Here is a 23,750-nt window from a genome sequence, read left to right as displayed (position 1 = left end):
AAGTGAATAGAGATGCCTGCTGGCTGTTTTCCAGCTGTGTTAACATCTTTATCTGGAAACCATCTTTAAAGAGGAACGCCGCTCAGTTTGAGGACTGGGGCAACTTTCATGTACATGTTTTTGGTGTTGCTCGTGTTGATGTATTATCGAAGTCATTATTACTTGGTTACAGCAGACACGGCTGCGTAGTATCAGTTTAGCAGTGTTACCCATGGTTGCTATTTACATACACATCATACAATAGTTTCTATGGTTACACAAATCTTCTCAAACCCTGTTTTGTTTTTTGTTTTTTTGCAAGGATTTGGTTCTGCAGTTTGTAAATAGTACGAGCTGTTTCTTCTCTGCTATGTTTTGGCCACTGATGCTTGCAGGATCACCATGTGTAAGGTAATTACTACCAGACGCAACAGTGTGGCTGTGTTTTTCATATTGGGAGTCTGTGCAGATGTGTTTCATCGTGGCAAAATGTGGTCTTGGAGACACCAATTAAACCGGGAACTACCACAGAAGCGCTTTTGTACTTGCCAGGCGCAAGATACAATCAATAATCTTTACAGGTGTGTAGTTGAGATCAAAATAAAGGCCAAGATCCAAGATGGGTGTGGTCCAACACATTCTCCAAATCCACCATTCAATTTGGATTTTGATTTAAAGATTATTTTCAGACTATCGAATCTGGACACATCATTGTTTTTATGCCCTGACATTTTAAAATTCAGGCATACTTTACAACAGCAGCCTGACTTTATCCTGTTGACTTAGAAATTCAGCTTCATACAAAGTTCCTGTTCCCAAATCTGTCCATAGTAAACCTTCTTCCCAAACAAATCAATGAAGGATCTCTGAAAAGAAAATGAACCCAGCATCTCTGACGCTGTCGGAATTGCCTCCGGTTCCGACCCAATGGCCAGAAGAAATGTAACAAAGTATGTTCCTGCAAAACCATAGATAAGTTCACGCTGTACATTTCTTTATGTTGCGACTTTACCTTTGTTTGGAATCAATTTTCCACTTCTCTCTCATCACATAGCTGTGCTTGTGCTCTGGTTATATTTAGGCACAAAGACCACTTGGTTAGGGTTCGGGAAAACATAATGGTTTGGCCTAAATATGTTGTTATTTGTAAGTTACTTCCCTCCAGAACGTCACATGCTCCGTCCTGGCGCCGCTATCAACAGAACAGCATCAGTGTCCCTAGTTTGAATTTGGACAGAGGCCTTTATTGCACATCTCCCTCATTTTATGTAATCTCTGGTTTCACTGTCTTAACCACAACGTGCCCGTGATAAACAAGCAGCGAGTCTCATTTTTACTGTAACAGTTACACCCTTGTTTCACTTTATCTTGACATGAGTTACGTCTTTAAGTGGTCTGCCTTGTGAAAGTTTATATCGACTTCCCCGTCTTATATAAAGAACATACCCGAGCCGAGTCGGCTTATGAAACCACGTACGAGGTTGAATATTAATACTATAAATCTAAATCATGTTTGAGGAGGTTTATGTATAACATGAGGGCAGCTCTGAGGCATCTAAAGAGGTTCCACAGGGTACATCAGTAATTTAATTAGACTGAATGAAAAGCACACAGCATCCCTCACAGGGACTGCTGGATGCCTTCCATCCATTCTTCTACATTTTATTAGATCCAGTTGTTGTAAATTAGATTTTCCAAATTCTTGCTCGGTGGATTTAAACATCCGCAGTGGGAATGTTGAAATGTTCTGTATAGGGTCAGCAGGCGTGCTTCCACCAGTGACCTGGGGGAGGTTTGTTGTCGAACCGGATCAGAATTGGCATGCAGTGCTGCCGAGCACATTTTAAAGTTAGTGCGTAAACACTATCAAGTGAGGTGAGACAGAGGAATGGGCTCACTAAGCCTTGTCTGACAGCATTATCATGGCCATTGGTAACAGCGGAGGGCACTTTGTAAACAGCTTTTTCCCCACATGCCGATAAATCCTGAGCCTTTACAGGCAGGAGCGAGGTGTCGGTTTGCATCCTAACAGCAAGTTTCTATAGTGAAGCTCCTGCATATGCAAACGCTCTGTTGTATGCATACAGACATGCACATGCTCATTGTACCAAAGCACGCGCACGCACACACACACACACACACACACACACACACACACACACACACACACACACACACACACACACACACACACACACAGTCGCGCACACCATGTACATCAACACACACACACACACACAGAGTCGCGCACACCGTGTACATCAACACACACACACACACACACACACAGTCGCGCACACCATGTACATCAACACACACACACACACACACACACACACACACACACACACACACATTGTGTGACAGAACAAACAAAGTAGGGATATCTGCTTCTGTTGCTAGGATACCAGTTCTTCTGGCTCCGGAGTAAATCAGGGTGACTGGTGGCGCAGACGGCTGTGAAAAATTAACACAAGCTGTGGTAATAACGTAAAAGTAACTCCTAACTTTATGCAAAAGGAAAACCACATTCCTTCAGCTGGTTTCAGTTGAAAGGAGACGCTGGCAATGTTTCAGGTCTGCTTTAACACAGCGAGGTGCTAATGTGCACAGTTTATTCTCCTTATAGTCAGTCCTTCTGTTCACACCGGCCATTAAGAGATCCCTTCTTAATGTGATCTTAATGTAATCTTAAGTTATAATTATATTAGAATCGTGGTAAGAGACTATGTATCGTCTGTCAGTCGTCCAAGTGGATGCCTGAAGTTGTTGAGTAGCTCAGATTGCATTTATTTTATCATGTTTCCTTGATCTTCCATGCGTGAGTGCTATGCAGTTAAATAGTTTTAGTCTTTTTTCTGTTTTTGTGGCGCTGTAGATCCCAATCCTGCAGGGCGCTTTATTTTGAAAATTGACCAGTTCCTCCATGCCGTTCCATTGACTGATTTCCTGCCTGGCTCGATCTGCTCCATGGAGCTCGGTGCAGCTGTTGTGCGCTTTCGTCAAAAATCGACTCAGCGCAAATTCTCAGCAGAGCGGAGCGGAGAGCCGCTTCAAGGACGGTTCTGAAAACACGAGCATTGTCTACAACTGCAGGGATCAGCTCTGGCTGCCATGGTGCAGCTGTAACGCTGCCACCTGCAGGAAGTTTGAGTTTTTTTCTAGTTTACAGCCTTTGTTTTGTTGACCAGTTAAAGATGGTTCAGTCATGTTTCTTTCAACTTGGCTTCTAATTCATTTTCACACTGATTTGAAAACGTACGGAGATATACTTGCTGTTGAACGACATGCGTAGTGAATGTAGTTGTTCTTATACTTGCCTATATACTACGGTGCCGGAGGATACCACTAGATGACACACGCTAGCCTGATGTCCCATTGTTGGCCCTTACTGACTCCTGACTTCTGTCACATCCCCATACTAGCCCAACACTGCTCCTACAGTTCATGTGCATATCGCATCTTGCGTACACTTAGCGTTGATTTCTGAGGATGTGCACAGCAAACGGACACAGGGTACACGCGAGCCAGCCCTCATGCCTACCCGAACGTGTTGTTAAAAGCAAGTATATCTTCAGCCATAGATGGTGGCTTTCTAGTCATTCCCAGAGTCCGACTGGTGACTAAACGAGATCAGGCTTTTGCAGTCTTGGCCCCCACAACTCTGGAATGAACTACCTACTGAGATTAGACTTGCCAACATTTTATTCTAGCAATTTGGCTGATAATGTTCGTTCTAATAGTTTGTTGCTTAATAAAGAGGTAGTGGCTGTGCTGTAAATGCAAACCGGACTGATACACTGAGCAAATACATGTCACTGTGTCTGCTGTGACCCATTTCCCCCCTGCCCACTGCTCCATCGTCGGACTGTTATCGAGCAATTATGGCCATTGATTTTCTCTCCCGTCTCAGCACACCTCTGTATGACAGCTGGCCTTTGTAAGTGGCCTCGCTGGACTCCTAACTGCTGCCCTCCGTGGCCGCACTATTTGCTCAAAGATGTGGACAATTTCACACGCTGCTCCTGCCCTGTCGCCTCCAGGTGTACAGTAAAACTCTTTAAAGGAAGCACAACCAGTCGTCCTGTGTGAGCCTCTATAAAAATCCACACTGTACTGACTTTTCCTCCGTTTGCTTCTCTGGAGCTAAACTCGGTTCTGACTAATTTTGAAGATATTTGCAATGCAAAAATGTTCACGTACCCCAAAAATTTCATCACACCTACATCCTAACACATGTCAAGACAAAAATTATTCAGAGATGCTTCACCTTCAGCTGTTCACAGGATCCTTTTCAGTTCTCAATCAAAACGCCGCACTGACTGATATGTTTGACAATCCAAGGCTGTAATTCATCTTTGCACAGTGTGCAACGCTGCTTTCATGCACAGACACAGCTTTTTTGTTTCATTCAAGCAATATCTTTTGAAACTGACAGCGAGCTCCCGAGGAAGTGGAGTCTGAGTCAAAACACATCACACAAACATATTGTCAGTGTTGAAGCTGGTGGCCACGAGCTTTACCACTCGTGTTATGCACAAAGTTAGTGGACAGCCTCTTCCCTTGTGCCGCTTTATGGCCATGTTGTCTGGGGCTGTAACTACAGATTATTTTCACTGTTGATGAATCTGTCGGTTGTTATCTTGATAAATTGATTAGTTGTTTGGTCTATAAAATGTGGAAAGAGTTTCTCAAAGCCCAAGATGATGTCCTCAAATGTCCAAAGATATTCAGTTTAATGTCATAAGGGAGTAAAGAATCTGAAAATATTCACATTTAAGAAGCTCAAATCAGAGAATTTCGACTTTTCTTCGTACTCAAACTGTTTAATTTATTATTATTATTATTAGTTGGTCATTCTATTAATTGTTGCGGCTCGTCTTGTCCTCTTTGCATGTCCACTCATCTTTTCCCCACATCACTGCATTAATGCATTTTTAGCACAAATCTGAACTGGACCTCCCACCCCGGCAGTCCCTGCTCCTACAAAAATAGTTTGCAATTACCACAGACTCTAGCCATTAGTACCAAGCAATGTGAAACAGCTTGATACCATTACCATAAAGTGGATGGGAAGCGAGTCCCAAAATACCGCTGCTCTCATTGTGTGAACGTTTGACGTGTCCTCATGTTAAATTGTAAGAACAATTGTCGACACATTACTCCGTCAACTGTGACAGCTGTGGATTGACACCTGTAATGTCTTAATTAGCAGGATATGTCTTCAGAAATTAAACAATGGATGAGTAGATGGATGGAAGGAAGGACTGATGAAACAATGAAAGAACATGTGACAGGAATCCATTGTTTAAATGACGGGAGTCGGACAGCTCATCTAAAACCAGCAATCCACCTGATATGCAGTGACAGGCAAAGACATGTCAGCTATGCGGCAGATGAGCTTTACCTACACATTTCTTTTATTTCTTTTTTTTTTATCACAAGCCGTGATAAGCATCTTTGAGGCCTTGATAAGCATCAAATAAACATCCGTACATGGACATACTGTAAGGACTCCAATGACTGTGCCGCGGCGGTTCAGCAGTAAACAGCATACGACAGAAGATGTAATTATGATATGAAGGGTAACAAAGCAAGCTGTCATGTAAAGATGTGGCTGAATATGAAGTGTGTGGAGGAAATATGAATGTGACAACCCGGTGCTCCCTCTGTGAGCCATAATTCATGAGTTCTGCATGAACAGGGCCGGGCAATATGGCTGAAATTAAAACCGTGATGAATAAGAATATTCTTCCAATATCTGTATTTACTGCACATAATAAAAAATGTAATTAACTAAATTAATGTTCAGAGTGATGACAAAAGTCTTCACAAATTTACAAAAACAAAACCTTAATTAAGTGGACTAGGTTTTACTGTGATTGAAATAATTCATTTGGACAACAGAATTATTTTAGAAACAACATGATATGATTAAAATGTCATAATACCGTTTAACCGAAAGTAGGCGTTTAAAAATACTGAACTTTCACCCAGCCCTCGGGGTGCGAATAAAAACCTCAATCCTTTTCATCAGTGTCCACTTGTTTGTGTGGTTGGTTGTTTGATTTGTCAGCAGGATTACACAAAGACTTCTGAACGGATTTCCACGAAACACAATAGATCCTATAAACCGGGCCAATTCAACTGCTTCTCTAGACGGGCCAGATATTAAAAAAGTGAAGGGCCATGAGCCTGGACTTTTACAATCTCTATGTCCGACTTGAAGAGCTCAGAATTCAAACGTGTTAAAACAAACTTTTTATGAGAATGAGGTGGATAAAGGGGCATTTATAGTGAATCTGGGACAGATTCAGGAATTTTTATCTCAAGTTCTTTAACATTGCAAGATAGGGTGGGTTTTTGTTTTGTTTTTTGGTTGTTCTTGTTAATTTCTAGGGCAATAATAGATGGATCATGTGTATTTAGCTGGCTGACTGTGCTTATATTCAGTATGCAATACAAAAATAAAATAAAGTACTTTAATATCATTCTGAATCATATGTGAAGCGAACTAGGAGCCCATTAAAAATAAAAGGGACAAGACACACAGTAACAGCCAAGAAAAGTCTGTAATTTATTAATATAGTCCGAAAGAAGCTCCACGATCCATGGAAACATTTTTTTCTGTGTTTGTCCTCAACATTCACACTCTATGAGGAGAAAAAAGAACAACATTAAAAGCCACAACTTTGTATTTCAGTTACAGACATTTTCCTTAATGTAAAGAGAAAGTACCCACAATCCCCCACTCACCCTCCTGCCCTTTAAAAAACAGGCAGCCTTGAAAGTCACGGGCTTTTTTTTTTTGCAGTGCAACCCACAGTGCTTTAGCAGAAGTATCACACAGCATGGCGACACTATGTAAAGTTTTGCTAAAACATTATGATGATGATGATGATGATGATGATGATGATGATGATGATGATGATGACGGGGGAGGGGAGGGGGAGAAAGTAGAGCGGAGGAATTTTGAACGAGAGACAAAACAAGAACAACCCGACATCGGTTTGGACTCTTCCCTCCCACTTGTGCGTAGATCATGATCCTTTAAAAACCAGCTTTATTCCTCCACTTGAATCTGCCTCCGACAACCATCTGTTACATGTTAAGGAACTATTAATACCTGTGACAGGAACAGACATGTTAGCAGACAGGAGGGATGATTAAAAACAAACATAGCTTCTTGCACGATGCTCCTGAACTTATATTTAACCTGCTACGAACTTGTTTTAAAAAAAAACAATGGTACTCTATATTCTGTTAAACTCAAAACCTTCAGTGCTTGCTTGGAGTTTTAATTGTTTTCAGTTGCTTTTATTTCACCAGAACATTTAAACCTAGAAGTGATCATCCTTGTATTGGATTATAAAACAATATCAGGTAGATAAACTCTTTACAAATCCTTAAGTAAACATGTACACGTGAATTGTCACCATCTCCCCTCCGTACTTAGATTGGTTTATCTGCGATTAGCTGAGTGAGGGGTAGAAGACGCTCAGCGCAACATCAGAACGTTTTGACAGAAAAACAACAACAAAAAACATAAAAACAGACAAAATATAACATACTGAGTGGAAGGTAACAGCAGGCCTTGTGCCTGGTACACACATTCATACAAACATCTGACGTTCAAGCACATCTAAGATGACTTTTACATTTTTTCTCCGAAGATTTTGTATTTGTAACTTAATGCAATACATTTGTAATATTCTCTAAAAGCCCCTAAGTTTACCTGTCAGATGAAGAGAACAAATAAAAAATAATACTGACTTCACATGACGTTATTGGCGCTCCATGATTCAAATATTTGTGTTCAATATTTTGTTTTTGTTTTGATCCGTTTGTGATTTGTGTTATCAGCTGCTTGCGCTGGGCTTTTAGACATATAAATATAAATATACATATATACAGTACAAGCACTTCAAAGTACCGTAATATGAACCAAGACTTTGGTTTAATACAACTTCATACGATGTGTGTGTTAATTCCTTCATGCTGTTGTTTTTCATCGCTGTGCACACAGTGACTTACTGTGCTGTGGCTGCTCTCGGCTGAGTCTTTTGTTCTCGTTGGAACAAAATTATGCAAATAACGCTTTAAAGAGATAAGTTGAATAAAAAAAAGTATTCAAACTTCACAGTCGTGAGGTGTTCCACATTTTTCCACAGAAATGCGTTTTACAGGCGACCACGCTGACGCTGAACATCTGACTTCTGAGTTCAACATCTGCTCCGGGTTCAAGCTGACAGGTCGACTCATGTTTTCAGGTATTTACACTGTGAACTGAAACACCTGTAAACACATTTTCAGAGCACCTTATATTCTCTGCATGACCCCTTTTTTGGGACTGTAATTTGTTTCCTCCAACATTTTGTTTCTGTAAAACCATCATCTGCTTACAAAACTGTGGATTATTTGATTTATAGCAAAACATTCTCCATATTATCTTTCTAAAAATCAAAACAAACAAACCTTTAAGTAACCTGATCCAGGTACAATACAAACCTTCACCTTTAATTATGACAGCACACTCTTGCAGGATTGTACTTTAATGAACACATAACATGCTCAATAAGCAGAGTTGGATAAGAGATAGAAAAGTCTTTCGCTGCTTTCAAAATGCCCAGATGCGAGACCTGTTATTTAAATTTCCTTTTCTTGTTATTGAGGGAGAGTTTTAGAAAGCACCCAAGTGGATTTTCCAAAACATTTTCCACACCAAATAACCGCTAATCCCTCCTTTTCATATGCTTGAAAACTTCGATTTAAATAGAAAAAGCTGGCTGATTCAGACCTCATAATAAACCTTGGCCTGACTTTGAGAAGGGGGGGGGGGCATAAGTACCGGTGAAAAACGAGAGGAGATGAAAAACATTTTTTATTTTTTTATTTTAAACGGCACAGACACACACAAGCACCACTCACTTTCAAACACATCCAAGCATCCCGTTCCCTCTTTGAGGTGGAGATAGAGGTAACGGCTGGTTGCAGCGTAGTAAAATATTTCAACTGCAGCTGTGTCAGAAGTTTTTCCACTAATCTCCCGAGTTGGGGATCTTTGAGTGGGAAACTAAATATCTGTGTCTGAGGCCTGTCACACAGCGCCGCATCACAGGATGATCAAAACCCCCTTCGGCAAGCTTTTGCATTGTCTGAGAGAAGGGCCTCTTTTGAGAGACGAGGTGGGGTTGGCTGGCGGCGGCGGTGGAGGGAGGGCTCGGAGGAAGACGAGTAAAGAGAGTTGGAAAGCAGGGTTAATCCCACACTGTCATTATCCTCACTTCTTAGCCACAGTCTGCAAGCTTCCCCGTAATGAAGGCCATTTCCAAGGATTTGCACCTGGCAAAGATGCCGCATTCTGCAGTAATTACCGATACAGAGAGATTCCTCTTACCTTTAGCCTTTACTGTGGGTTATAAATAGTAATCCCTCGTCGTTCTGCACATCTGTAAACCCACGGAAAATGCAGCATCTACAGCACTTCAGCGCCTGACTGATAATGATGTTTACCGCTACAGAACAACCGCTTCCTCTCCGCCTTTGTGCATAAATGTCGACAAATAGCGAGGCTTATTTGTTTCAACACAGTTCATGATCTGTTTGTTTAATTGGTGATGAGGAGCTAAAATAACAGTGCAGATACGGTGTTACCCAGTAAATAAAGTAAAAACCTGAGCAGAGAAGATCTTAGCAATGAAAAGCTGTTTAAAAACAAGCACAGTGACAGCTGGAGTGACGGGGAAAAGGCGGTTCATTCAAAATGCTTGTCAGAGATCAACAAACTCTTTAGTTTAATAGATAATATTGATGTCGAACATGACGAAGAAGGTGTAAGAGGAAACTGGTAGAGTTTACTGCACATTCCCTGCCTGCACGCGTCCGTATGGAAGCCCAGATGAGTCATTACCAAACACTCCCGTCTCTCATGTGGCACCACTGCTGCTTTCCCATGACTTTACGTCACAGAGCGTGTCCTGGCATGATGATCGAGCCCGAACCTCCTCCCCCTTTCTTCCCGCTTTCGCCTCGTCTTACAAAAGATAGGGTTTTTAGGAATTGTGATACACAGGCAACGTACCAGCAGACAAATGAATCAATTAAAACATCACACAGAACTTTTTTTCTGTTACTTCAGTTGACACGTTACAACAGATTTTAAAAGGATGTGCGTTCTTGTTTTCTGGAAACGGATCATGTGATTTTAATAACTTCATCCTGAGAACACACTGATTTAATCCAGCCGTAATTCTTGTTCCTTTACACTCCTCCCAACCTGCCAGACACTCAGACTGGGTTTTCACTCAGTTCTGGCTCCAGTCAGGCTTTTTTCTTGGAAGGATTATCATTGTGTGCAACTACAAAACATGCATTTTGGAGGGAAGTTTGACATTCACACAGAACATATCTGCAATATGTTTTGAAGAAATGTTCACGTCGAAGATAATCCAAAAAAAGTGTTCAAATCAAGTCAGTTTTATTTATATTGCCCAGAAATCACAATCTCATTGCCTCAGCGGGCTTTACAGTCTGTACAGTGTACAACACTATCTGTCCTCACCTCGATTTGAGTGAGGAAAAACTGTAGCAGGGGAAAAAAAAATGTAAGAAACCTCAGGAGGAGCCCCAGAGGAGGGATCTCTATCATCACCCAGCCATCACAGAGTATACAGATTACAAAATATCTAATACACGTAGATTATAAAATACATGCATGAAGAAAGTGGCTCCAGGAGGACAACTGGAGGAAGGCAGGCCACACAAGACGGTGAGCGACAAAAATATCAAAATGTATAAAGATCTTGATTTAAAAAGGAGAGAGTTACGATCAACGAGGGTGTGATGATCCACCTCCGGCCTATACTGTATGTGAGGCACTGACAGTCAGCAGAGAGGGAGTATTTGCTCGATTATTTGATTTGTTGTTTAATTTAAAACGTCAGAAAATGGTGAAAAAAAGGTTGCTCTGTGTCTCCCAAAGCCTGAGATAACATCCTCAAATGTCTTGTTTCTGTCCTCACCCCAAAGATACTCAGTTTACCGTCATAGAGGAGAAAAGAAACTAGATAATATTCACATTGACGAGGCTGGAATAAGAGAATTTCGACTGCAATTTTCAAAATAGTTGGCATTTAATTAAAAAAGTTGACGACTACTGTCGTTGCAGCTGCACACGTTGTAAACTGTAAACAACAGACTTCTTCAGAAAAACAGAGCAAAGCCGAGCAGCTGCAGGGTACCTACGCTGTTGTTTTCCACCAGATTCAATAAATGAAGAATAAAATATTACAGACACAAAGTGAACTGCTTCAAAAACCCAGACTACATTAAAAAAGCTCTGTTCTCTCCCGAGCAGATTTTAAGCCTGGGAAAAGTCTCAGGAGAGGTGAATCAGCCATTACACGAACGTATGAATGAGCGTGACTCACAGGATCTCCAGGATCCTGGACGTCATCAAATTACTAAACTGATGTTTTAGGTTTAAAATGAAGCAGGACCATGTGTTCGGAGCAGCTGCTATGTTTATAAATATAAATAAGAGTCATATGTCAGATTTCTATATTCCTGCTAAACCGCGGCCAACGCACCGACAGTTAATACAAACATTTATCAGCATTCAAGGTTCACTCACAAACTTCTTTCAGGAGCTTTTAACCACGTCACTGATGTTATCATGCGAGCTCAGTAGAAGAGCTGCAATGATCAGTCGTTCAGAATAAAAATAACCTGCAGATATTTGAATTATTGTATTTTTGAATTGTTTAAGTCATTTTTCAAGCAGATATGTCAAACATTTCCTGGTTTCAGCCACTAATTCCACCAGTTTTACTTGTAGAAGTACTACTACACATGTGAACAAAGTAGTTTAAAGCCTTTTTTTGACTCCAGAGGAAGCTGCTTGTAATCTGATAAAGTGCCTCACTCAATGGAGAAGCTGCATTGTGGGTAATGTAGGCACAATGATTTGAAAAGGAAGAAGAATGTGTGGAATAAAAAAAGGTGATATCTCTGGTTCTGTTGTATTGATTTTTATTGTTTGTTTCTAAACTGTCTATAATGAGACCAACAGTGTTAAAGGAGTGCAATGCTAGACTAGGACTGCTTTTCAAAACCTGGCGCCTACATTACCCACAATGCAGCATGAAGGTAATTTATCAGATTATACATGCAGCTTCTTCTGGAGCAACATAAGCCTTTATGCTACTTTTTCCACACATGCAGTAGCACTCCCCGAGACCTGTAAACACACTTTAATGTGTAAAATTGGTGGAGTTGCCCTTTAAGCATGAGAGTTTAGCTAAAACTTTTCATCTCCTGTTGAGAAATGTATCAGTCAAGTGGAATAACATTTCAGTTGTTGTCTTGTTATTCAGTTTACAGTGTTACACTTCCATTATGCTTTTTTCCAGACATGTCCACAGTGTTCGTTGAGCGAGCCAACCCTAGACGCTGCACCAGGTGCACTGAAATTGGCTTCACCTGAGCGTGCCAACTTCTGCTGTAAGACAAAGAAAAACACTCTTCTTATGTTTCTGTCACAACTGAACTCAAGTCGAATAAAGAAGAAAAACTTCAGAGAATCATTGAGTTTGCAGGTGTTTCTTTTTATTGTTATCATCTACCTTCTGTATGTAGTGTTCACTCCCTGTGTCACATAGCTTCATTTTCTGTTATTATCATTTGTGTCGTTCGCCATCATCTTGTATTATCACCATTAATAATCGCAGTAATGATCCATACAGTGAACCCACTTGAACAAAGTACAGTGTTTAATTAAATAGCTGCAGCTATAGAAGCAGCTCGCTGACCTGCAGTGTGCCACGGGTGGGCGGTCTGCGGATGATGATTCACAGCGCATGTAATTAAACAGTGGAATTAGGTTATGGAATATAACAGCTACAGAGTGTAAAAATACCTGTTGTTCCTCCTCAGGTGTTTGAACAAAGAAGAATAATATTTAATACATAACTATAGAAAAAACTGAGCATTACAATAAATCTAATTTCTGCCTCAAGAATATTCATTTGGAGAATAAAAGCCAAAGCAACATCAGCGTTTGCAGCCTGAGGGTGCAGCAAAAACTAATAATAAGAAAATGGTTTAGTAGAAGAAAAACAGTAATGTTACACCTCTACCTCTGTGTAAATGAAAAAGATCATCAGTAAAGATGTTTACATGGACGATATTTCTTCAATCTGACTGAAATCAGATCAGTTCGTTTACATGTCACCAGCATTTAATCAGAATATAACTTTATTGTTGGCTCCGCCCACTGGGAAGCGTCTTATCTGCCAGAAAGTTCAACAAAAAAGACGTGTTTTTACCAACTCTATTGAGAATATTCAGTTTATTCATTCACTTGCGCCGGCTGTCGTTACACTTTCCACATTCGTGTTTATCGAGGTAACATTAGCTAATGTTGAGACGTGAGTTTGAACTTAGCAGTACGGCTGCTGTCCTCTTGAGTAGGAACAGGAGCCTCAGACGAGTTATCCTCAAACTCCACAAACAAACCATGTTCACCAATCGTCGCTCTCCCGTTAGATCATCGATAAGCCTGTCCGGGTCGGAACCACTTTTTGCTGTTTTGACTTGAAACACTTGTTTGAACAACTTGTTGTTTCGAGCCTTTCGAACCATCAACGGTCTCTAACTCCTTTAAGACCTCCAGCAAAGAAGCAGTTTTGTTTTGCTCCCGCCATGTTTTTGTGCCTTCTGGAGGCAACGTCACCTGTGATGTTACTCCCAACAAGCATACGCAGAAATGATGATGATTTGTCCCAACCAGAGAAAAAGAATCAGAATAGTGTTGGTTAATATCTTCCTTTTGATCGGAGTATCAAAGCTTTACACCACCACTCTTGATTTGATCGAAAATGCACTCAGATCAGTCTGGATTGGATCAGTCTCCTCCGATCGAGGCGTTTACATGAGGCATTTTTATTCTGATTATAACTGGAATGTTCGGCTCATGTAAACGAAGCTACTGATACTTTCCTAAAATGAAATATTTCATACACAAGGCCATACATACTAAATACGTCTGCAGCTCTGTGTTAGAGTATGCACAGCTGTCCTCTGAAAAAACACAAGGGAGTAGTGGCATTAAATATCTTATTATGTGAGTGGGTACAACATTTTATTGTATTTTCACAAGACAGATTGGTATCAGAGCCGTGACACACACGTAAGCGTGCATATCATATATTTACCCACAACAATCTGTGTACCCTTTTGGAATCTGTTCAGCCTGCCGGCACCAGATAAAACCTGTTTCTTAATGCTGAACACAGTTGGCACGGACGCTTAAGAAAATGTTTTTTCAAGCATGCTGATCATGTAGGAACACTGCAAGATGTGTCTGACTTACCTCAGAAGTTAAAGTGACTCGTCTGGGTGAGCGGCAACACTTAATTTGTCTGTGCCGTCTTTAGACCTGTCTGGGAGTGTTAAATAAGAATGAGTTTTGAGCACTTTGAAGATGAAGTGCGCAGCGGATGTGATGCAGTGAAAGCACGGGGGAAGTTTTGTTGTTATTTCATCCTGTTTAGAGCTGAGGGTGCAGGGGAGTCACTGAGGTGGCACTGAGGGTATTTACGCTCTCTGAATATGTCCTATTGTCATGTTAATGTGGTCGGACGCTTCTGATGATCCTCAAAGCGGGATTATATTGTACGAGTCGGCTCCGAGACTCCGCTGAATTCACACACGGAGGCAGAATCTGAGGATTACTCAACTGCATATAAAAATCAATGTGAGGAAACTCTCGGCCGTATCAGCACTTATAGTTTGCTCGCTGAATAAGTAAAGCACATGCGTTTGCATTCTCTCTGCAGAAGAGGATATATTTAAGGAGTGGGGTTGACCTCTCGCTGTGGCACCAAACCTCCAGCGTGCAGCCGCGCAGCACAGGTAGAGCTCTACTTTAATGTGTGTAATAGCCTTCGCTTAAATAACCTACACAGCAGAAATTTTTCGCAAACATGAGTAAAATCGGATACATACATATTCAATCGCAAAGCCCTGAAGGCTTCCGTGCTTTAGGCTGAATATCAGCAGGGGAAACAAGTTATACCTCAGTCTAATTACAGCCGGCAAATGTAAATAAAAAACAGGATTCACTTGAACGTATCGTGAAGACTTTGTCACACTTTCTTCCAATCATATTACCATAATGTCACCAAAATAAATACGTTACCTACATATCATGTCAACCTTTCTACAATTTATGTCATATCACGTTCTGATTACATGTCAGGAGGAGGAGGGGAACGGCAGTGGCATGACATACAGGCTAATTGGCTGCCAAGCAAGCAACCACAATTCAAGACGGTGTTTTGACATCCGTAAGCATGAAACCACTCAATATTTTTTTTCATATGACAACAAGACATGTTCCAGCTGCGTTTGTGGCAACGAAACAGTACTTTTGTTGAGATGTTGCAACAGTTTGCAGCTGAGAACGTGGTATTTTTAACAAGATGTCGGGTCACTTACCAGCCGTGTTTGTGAAAACAGAACCCAGTGAGCCGTAACATGACCTTGAAACGTTAAGTTTCAACATATCTGTGGCTTATGACCAGTTAGGAGCTTATATGCCCGTCCTGTGCCCTGCAACCGCCAATGAGGGATTTCATAGACAGGAGACCCACTCCACTTACACCCCAGCCTCCCAATGTCAAATCCGTGAATATATGTGTGATTTAAATTGGTTTAAAGGCCAATTTCACGACATTTTCTGCAATTTTCTCTGCGTATAGGTTGTTTTCTTTGACACCTAATCACTTGTTGTTGACTATTTCTTATGCCCACAGTTATTTTAAAGAGTTTAATGCTCCTGTTTGCTCTCAAGTACGTTTTTTTCTTTTTTTGAGGTCACAAAAGAGCAGTGTTTTTCTCAGGCGCCTGGATATTTCCTCCAGCTAATAAAGGGGCAGATACTCATAAGTCATCTGCAGGCTTATTTTAAAAAATTCAGGAGAGAAAAATGGATAAATAATTCAGTGTGCTCAAACTCCAGATCAATGACAGAAGCACTCACAGAGCCATGTGTGTGTCTGCATTGTTTCATTTACTTCGACCACTTCGCAGAACAAAAACACTTCCACAGTTATAGCCACACTGCATTTGGTTTGGTCCGTTACCTCGCAGCTGAATCTCGTGCGTCGATACGATCGCAGTATTTGTGATTAGCAGCCGCGTCTTTGGACACGCTACGACCCTGAAGTTATTGACCTTTCAGTAATCCAGCGTAGTCTCAGAGCAGTCATCAGCATCTTCCCTCTATATAGATTTAATACAGCAGCAGTGTTGGCTGCACCTTTGTTGTTCCCTTCAAGAATTGCTCTTGAGACACTTTCCTGTTTATTGCCCGTCATCAGTGAAATGAAACATCGGTCCTTCTCTTGCAGAAACACGCGCTGCCAACACTTCCTCTGTCGATTGGCTTGAATTCCTCACTGTTGTCTCATCCCCGCGGGGCTCAGGTGGCACACACTGGCGATTCATTTGACATTAGTGATGTGCCACTTACTCATCAACTCTGTGAGGTCACTCTAACTTTCTCACACTGACTGTAACATTCAGAGGTGACTCAGAGGAAATTGTGAAACTCCGCAGAGCTTCGATCCAAAATCAGTAAAAAAATCTGCAGTTTGGATCGGAGAAGATATTTTGGATCGGTTGGTTGTTGCTGAAGGATTTGAACGTTTCCAGATTAAACAAAAAAAATAATAAGAAGGAGAGAAAGAGAAATGCAGCTCAACAGGTGGCGAGATTCTGCGACTTGGACTCGACGACTACCCACAGATGCACTTGCTCTGTGGACAAAGGAGGAGAAGAATGCCAGGGATGAATAACTGGTCTGTCTCTTTCATTGATTTCCCTTGAAAGCGAAGAGTGAAGAGAGGACTCCTGGAGGCTCTGCTGAAAAGCCTTTTTCAATCCAAAGCCTGAGAAGACGCGGGGCTCTCGATGGGCTACAAATTTCTACAAAGAAACTGCAGACTGCTTGATTTGAATATTTTTGGGGTCGTTTCTTGATAAATAATCAGAGCTTGATTGGATCACTTATCTGCTGTGTGTCAGAGTTGGTTTATTCTGCACTTTCTCTCTGTCTTTACTTGTTATTTGGCCCCAAAATTCCTCCACATGTGAGCCTCACCTGCTCCAGTCCCAGTGTTATCTGTCAAACACCATAACATTACAACAACGTGAGTCACATGAGAGAGAGAGGAGGGAGGGGGGAGGAGGAGTGGTCCTGCAGGCGTAATGTAGGCGTAGGCTTCCGTACAACAGCTGACACTCAAAAAGCAGGAGGACCGTCTGGCTCCGGAGCAAACAGCTCAGAGGAGGCGCTCCGGTGAAGTTGTGCCCCGGTCCGTGGCGAGTTGTGCGCGCACGGAAAACAGAGCCACAGAGGCGGCGTGCGGAGCTGGATCATACCGCTGCTGTTGTGGAAGTACAGAGAGGACAGAGCTGCACGAAATGAAATCTGTTTCAAGCGGACGATTATAGTTGAATAAAGGTAAGAGATCTTCTGCTCTGGAGGGGGCAAACTGAGACTGTGCGTTTTCTTGGAAATGTGCGTGGCAGCAGCCGCAGAACACGCGATTGTTTCGTGCGTAATCGTTTTTAATCTCTAGTTTCTGTCCGTCCTGTTGTCCAGCCTTTTTTTTTTTTTTAATTCGCAGTATCCGCCACACCTGCGTGTTTCAGTTTGACATGTCCTCCTCCGGTGAAGGCAGATGTTTCCACTGCTGCAGCACATTTATTTATTTTACCTTGATGGATCTGTTAAAGCAGCACAGGCAGAGATTCAAACCAGATGACCTCTGATTAAATGCACCTTTATAAGGTGATATGTCCCTTTTTATTGCCATGAAAGCATTAAGCATGTTTGTTTTAAGATTAATACTCCTTAAATCACGTCTGCTGGCTGAAATGATGTGTGGTTTGTTCCCTGTTAGATATCATCTGGAGGAGTTTAAAGTTTAATCATGTCAGTAATCTTTAAAGGTGCACTATGTAGTTTTAGAAAAGACATTCAGAAACACAGAAATATTTATTATTTCCATAACTGAATAAACAAGCTGTTCTCACAGGAAAATAAGGTAAAGGTGGCAGGGTCCGCCACGTATAAACAAAGTAAAACGGTACACATTGTGTTGTCCTCTAAGGTCAGTTTGTTTATTCAGTCATGAAAATGAAGAGTTTGATTATTTAGTTTGTGTAAGCATGAAAATCTCTTCCCAAAAAACTGCGTAGTGCTCCTTTAACCTTGTGGTGATGAGCGTGTGATGATCAGACGTGTTGCATACATGTGGTCCAGACTGTGTAATGGCAGGTTTGTCTCCAGAGGTGTTTTGTCCCTCTGCCAGGTATCCTCTAATCACAGCTGTTCTCTTCCCTCAGTCACTGCTGCTGGAACAGAAGAGGCACTTATTTTGCTTTTCAATTGGACGATTGTCTTCAGGCAGCTGCTCTTTCAATGTGGGATACAGTTTTGGTGCTTTCGCCAGGCTGAAATCCTCCAGGGTCAGGACCTCCCTCATGGCAGCCGTGCTCCTCGGGCTGCTGCTCTTTGCGATGCAGTCTCCCCCCATCCCCTCCAGGCCCGTGGCTGACGAGGGACCGCCTACGACCCCGACCCAGTCGCCCACCGACAACGGGACTACCGGCCACCCGAACGGGACCCTGCAACAGCTCCCTCAGATTATAATCATCGGCGTGAGGAAGGGGGGGACGCGGGCGCTGATCGAGATGCTCAGCCTGCACAGCGCGGTGGCGGCGGCTCAGAACGAGGTGCACTTCTTCGACTGGGAGAGTCACTTTCAGAAGGGCTTGCCTTGGTATCTCAGCCAGATGCCCTACGCCTTCCCCGACCAGCTGACGGTGGAGAAGACGCCGGCCTACTTCACCTCCAGCAAAGTCCCCAAACGCATCCATCAGATGAACCCTGACATCAAGCTGCTGCTCATCCTCAGAGACCCCACTGAGCGGGTGCTGTCGGACTACACGCAGGTGTTTTACAACCGCCTCCAGAAGCACAAGCGCTACCAGCCCATCGAGTCGGTCCTGGTGAAGGACGGCGAGATCAACCTGGGATACAAGGCGCTCAATCGCAGCCTGTACTATGTTCACATGCAGAACTGGCTGAAATACTTCCCGCTGGAGAGCATCCACGTGGTGGACGGGGACGAGTTGATCAGGGACCCGTTCCCAGAGATGAAAAAGGTGGAGAGGTTCTTGAAGCTGGAACCGCAGATAAACGCTTCAAACTTTTACTTCAATAAAACAAAAGGATTCTACTGTTTGAGAGACCACGGGCGAGAGCGCTGTTTACATGACTCAAAGGGCAGGGCTCACCCTCACGTGGCGCCCGCCATCCTGCAGAAACTCTACCACTTCTTTCACGAACCCAACAAGAAGTTCTTTGAGCTGGTGGGTCGAACGTTCAGCTGGAAGTGAACGACAGCGTGGAGTCGCTCGGGGACGATCTCCTCACTAACAGTGTAGATGAAGAGACGACGCTAATGTAAATCTAAAACTAAATCTATTTTTGTACTAGTACGTTTGTTACAGGTTAATGATGGAGCCAAATATCAGGGCAGACTACAGTTCACGACGTGCTCTGTGAGTGCATGTCTCCTTTTTTCCTCCGCATCGTCAACATATGCATTTTTACTGTCCCGTCACTGTTGATCCAAGCAGACGACTTTGATAAAGACATTCAGACTTTAGACTGTGCCAGTTAATGTGTTACGTACAGATAGGTACCAGGCAGTTTAATACCGTCACACCTTCATGTTATTAACATCTGACTGCATTCAGAGCTCTGAAGGACCTTTTACCTGCTGCTATGATTTCCTCAGTCACTTTCAGGCGCGAGCCGAACTGACGTGTGTTCCTTTTTCTTTATGTAAGAGTCGGTGATATAAATGCTCCTCTGTGCACATCAAACATTCGCCGATCATCACGGTTGTACTGTAAATAATTTTTTCTCCAAAAAAAAGTGAAGAATTAATACCATAATAAAGATGTATTTTTATTTTTAGCATGTCTGATGTTTTTTCTTCCTCGCTTTTTCTATTTTCGTTCATCCATTATGTTTCCGTCTGCTGTGCAGTTTGTCTTCAGATCTTTGACAAGCGGAGAGGAGACGGACTCCGCTCACGATGTCCACTTAGTTAACCCTCAAAGACCTAAAGACATCCACTGACTAATCTCATGTAAAGTGGAGTCTGTCAGCTTTTTCAGTGGAGTCACATGAGTCTTTTTTCGGTCATTCAGGGCCTCCGTAGTGAACGTGATTATGCCATCACATTCTGCAGCATTGACTCGTCAAGGAAGCCCACGTAGGTTCTTCCTCTGGGCCAACGGGCAGCGGTTATAGATACTATGAAGATACTTTTGTCGTCAGTAGGACCTGTTATGATTTAATAACCGTCCCGTTTACTCTCTGAACTTTTTTGGCCACGTCAGTAAATGATATGTAGGATCACACCTCTGCACCTGCAAAAGGCTAACCCCAGAAACAATGCAAACTGTGAAACTGAGAAAAATGGCTTCAAAGTTTTGTCCAGCCAACTGAGTTAGAAGTAGAACAGCAGCTGTGCTCTTATAAGATAAGTATTCTTCATGTCTTTAAAAATCATGACCAGTTATGACCTTCTTTGTGTAATCTGATAAAGATATACAGGAAGTGCAGTAATTAGTCGTCTTGTTTTCTTCCTTATTTTTATGATTATTTCTGTATTTAACTGTTCAAATGTTTAAACAGTCGACAGACGAGTGATTGAGAAACACTCGTAAATCCTCGACTAACATTTTGTGAGGTTTAACTCATTAACATGGTTTAATAGATTTTGCGTAGTTGCAAAATGTATGTGAACCCATTTTTAGATTTACATGCTCTCATAGTCGCTGTATTAATTAATAGACAGCCGTCACAGACCGCAGTGACTGCAGTCACAGCTCAGAAAAAACAAGGCCAAGACCATTTTTTACATCGCTTTTTCTCCAAGATAGATTAGATCTATATACACTAAATATAGATAAGATTGAGAAAATCTGTCAAAAGATAAAACCAGAGGTGGAAAAATACACAACACATTCTTCACTGAGGTAGAAGTTCACATACTTGTGTGAAAAAAGACTCTGGTAAAAGGAGAAGTACTGATTCAACGTCCTCTTTCGAGTGAAAGTCAGAAAGTACAGGCTCTGAGAGTTTCCCTCAGAAGGACGTTTCTACCGGCCATTTCTGGGTAATTCAGTAGAATCAGTAGGATTTGTCCGAGCTGTTCGTAAATGCCCCACAAAGATATCTGATTTCATTCCCAGGATGTCAAATAGCGACACTTTGGTTTGGTAAAGCGTCGTAAATAATCGATGTTTGTGTTAAAATGTAGGGAGTAAATGTGAGAAGTTGTTCCTAAAAATAAATACTCAAGGAAAGTACAGATACCTCAAAAATCTCCTTAAGTACAGTAACAAAGTATTTGTTCTTCATCACTGGATAAAACAGACATTTAAAAGTCAAAAGTTAAATTTCAGTTGCTGCGCTTTGGCTTTGTAAGGCAGACCTGATTTGTTTTTAGTATTTTACTAAAAAACACTAGCTAATATTATAATAAATGGCTGTATCTTGTTTAGGAAAGGTCAAATGATGACAAAAATAAAACATATAACTACATGCCTTTAATTAAAAAAAACCCTAAACTTTCTGTGGTTTTGAGTTCACAGCAAAAGAAAAATCACCAAATTATTTTTAAACGAGCTGGACTGAAACTTCCACTTCTGCTGAATCAGATGGTGTAAAGCAACCGATGGTGACTTCTAGAATAAAGGTGGAAAAACAGAAACATACGGGAGAGTCAGTCGTCCCAAAACTGTTCTCGGTCTTTGAGAGTTAACAGGCACGAGCATGTGTTGGTGTACGTCCACCTCTGTGGATCGCACTGCTTTCACAATACATTTACATTCATGCACAGGTGGTTTGAAACACTTGACTAGGTGCTGTCTGTCACGTGCACATAAAACAATGGTGCGGTGTTTCCTGTCTTGAATTTCCTGTTTGGTTCACCTCTGTCAGCACAAGGGAGATCACAATGCGTAGTTAAAAAAAACAAAAATAAAACTGTTGTGTTTCTGATTTGCGCTCGCCCCCTCCAGCCGTTAATACTTTAACACTTTTGCTCTAATAATCGGGGTGGGCGACTACGTTTTAGTATCATGAATTAGGATGAGAGATTTGGGAGTGGGCAGATAGGTAAACTCAAATTCGAGCACAACCCCAACCATGAGAAATCACAAGAGGAAGTTGTTTATGCCCAAGGGTGTGATCTTCTTACTCTAGTTTTTTAGAGAGGAAAAGGATTATTTATTCAAATCTTATTGCTACTTTGAAAACATCAGCAGCACCGACTCAGAGACATTAAGCTGGTGAAAACCTACAGTAGCTGTTTCATATTTGAATGTGGCCTAGATTTACTCAGGGGCTTACTGGGACTCTGCAGACAGGATGTTAACCTCGGTGCCCCTCAAACTCAAACCCAAGCAGTATTTCTCTTTCTATCTCGCTCAATCTTTTCGCCCTCGGAGAGCAGGAGTACTATTCCCTGATCCGCCTGCAGTGTACATGTGTTTTTCAGAGTGATATCGTTGAGTAAGACTGTCAACGTCTATCAGCAGAACCGGTTTGGCTGCAGACGTAAAGAGCGTGTGGAGGAGATCTGAGATTATCAGACAGCTGCTTGCGTCATTTCGACGTGTGCAGCGATAACACAGAACCGGCATGTTCGGCTTTTAGTGTTGCTCTGAAGGTGTCGGGTCTCCAGTCGGTCCGTCAGAGCGGTTACGTCTGGAGGAACCCGCAGGAATGCAGTTTTCTTAACTTGAAATCCAGAATAGAGCAGGCGGTGTCACTCTGGGTCAAACAGGGACGGATGCAATTTCCAGATGAACCTGTTTTCGATTCAACACCACAGATGGCAACAAAAGGAGAACAATAAACAAAAAACAACATACTTGGAAATAATTGGCAGCTTGGTGCTTGAAGAAAAGAAAGAGACCGAGTAGATGAGTATAATTGAAGTATAATTTGAGGTAGTTGTACATTACTTATTTAGTTTATAATTCCACTTCTATATTATGTTACTTACAAGAATCAAAGTGTAGTTGCTCAGAAACGCAGAACATACAGTTCTCCTTCTGTCTGAAGCGCTCCTGTCTCTTTAAGAAAACCCACTCTGCTCTGATTGGTCAGCTCATACACGCCCGACCCAGCACAGCTAACAACAACAGAGCAGCTGTACAAAATGAATTCTTACTTCAATGCGTCCTGCACGTTGGCATGGATGTTTAAGCAGTACGACCACCAGAGGGCGCCGCTCAGAGTCAAATCGGTCTCACACGAACCTCATCTTTTCCTCCGCCACCGTTTATCTCACATTAATTCCCGTCTAATCTCCAGACGTACAGATGTTTCTCCTCATAACGATCCAACATTTTTAACACTTCTTCCTCTTGTCCTTGAACTGTTGGCTACACTGCTACATCGGTAAATCTCTGTGGATTGTAACCTCAGGCGACCCCTTTCACACTACACATCATCGTCATTTCATCCACTGTTAATATAATATTAATTCTCATAGCTTGAAGAACAAGGGGGGGAAACGATGCAGTTGAAAGCTGTAGCCCAAGCTGGTGCAGACCGTCCTGCATGTGAAGCTTTTTAAATCGTTAATAACAGCGATGACGCTTCCTCAGTC

General features: G+C 42.0%; 1 protein-coding gene across 3 annotated transcripts in view; it reads left to right on the top strand.

The window, feature by feature from the left end:
• hs3st1 (heparan sulfate (glucosamine) 3-O-sulfotransferase 1) overlaps positions 1-20,035 on the top strand; it is a 66,378-nt gene extending 46,343 nt beyond the window's left edge. Inside the window, exons 2-3 of one of the 3 annotated variants that reach the window (XR_012180434.1) lie at positions 8,151-8,249; positions 12,390-12,487. Coding sequence is in view for 2 of the 3 variants with exons in the window: in XM_073487141.1 (XP_073343242.1) it covers positions 18,532-19,449 (918 nt within the window). In the remaining variant the exon portion in view is untranslated. Of the gene's footprint in view, positions 1-8,150; positions 8,250-12,389; positions 12,488-17,321; positions 17,507-18,393 lie in introns of those variants that run through there. The other 2 variants (XM_073487140.1, XM_073487141.1) reach the window with 2 other exon arrangements.
• The last annotated feature ends 3,715 nt before the right edge of the window (positions 20,036-23,750 follow it).

This window comes from Pagrus major, chromosome 18 (genome assembly GCF_040436345.1).
Source record: "Pagrus major chromosome 18, Pma_NU_1.0".
Lineage (NCBI taxonomy): Eukaryota > Metazoa > Chordata > Actinopteri > Spariformes > Sparidae > Pagrus > Pagrus major.
This window is presented reverse-complemented; position numbering and strand designations above follow the sequence as displayed.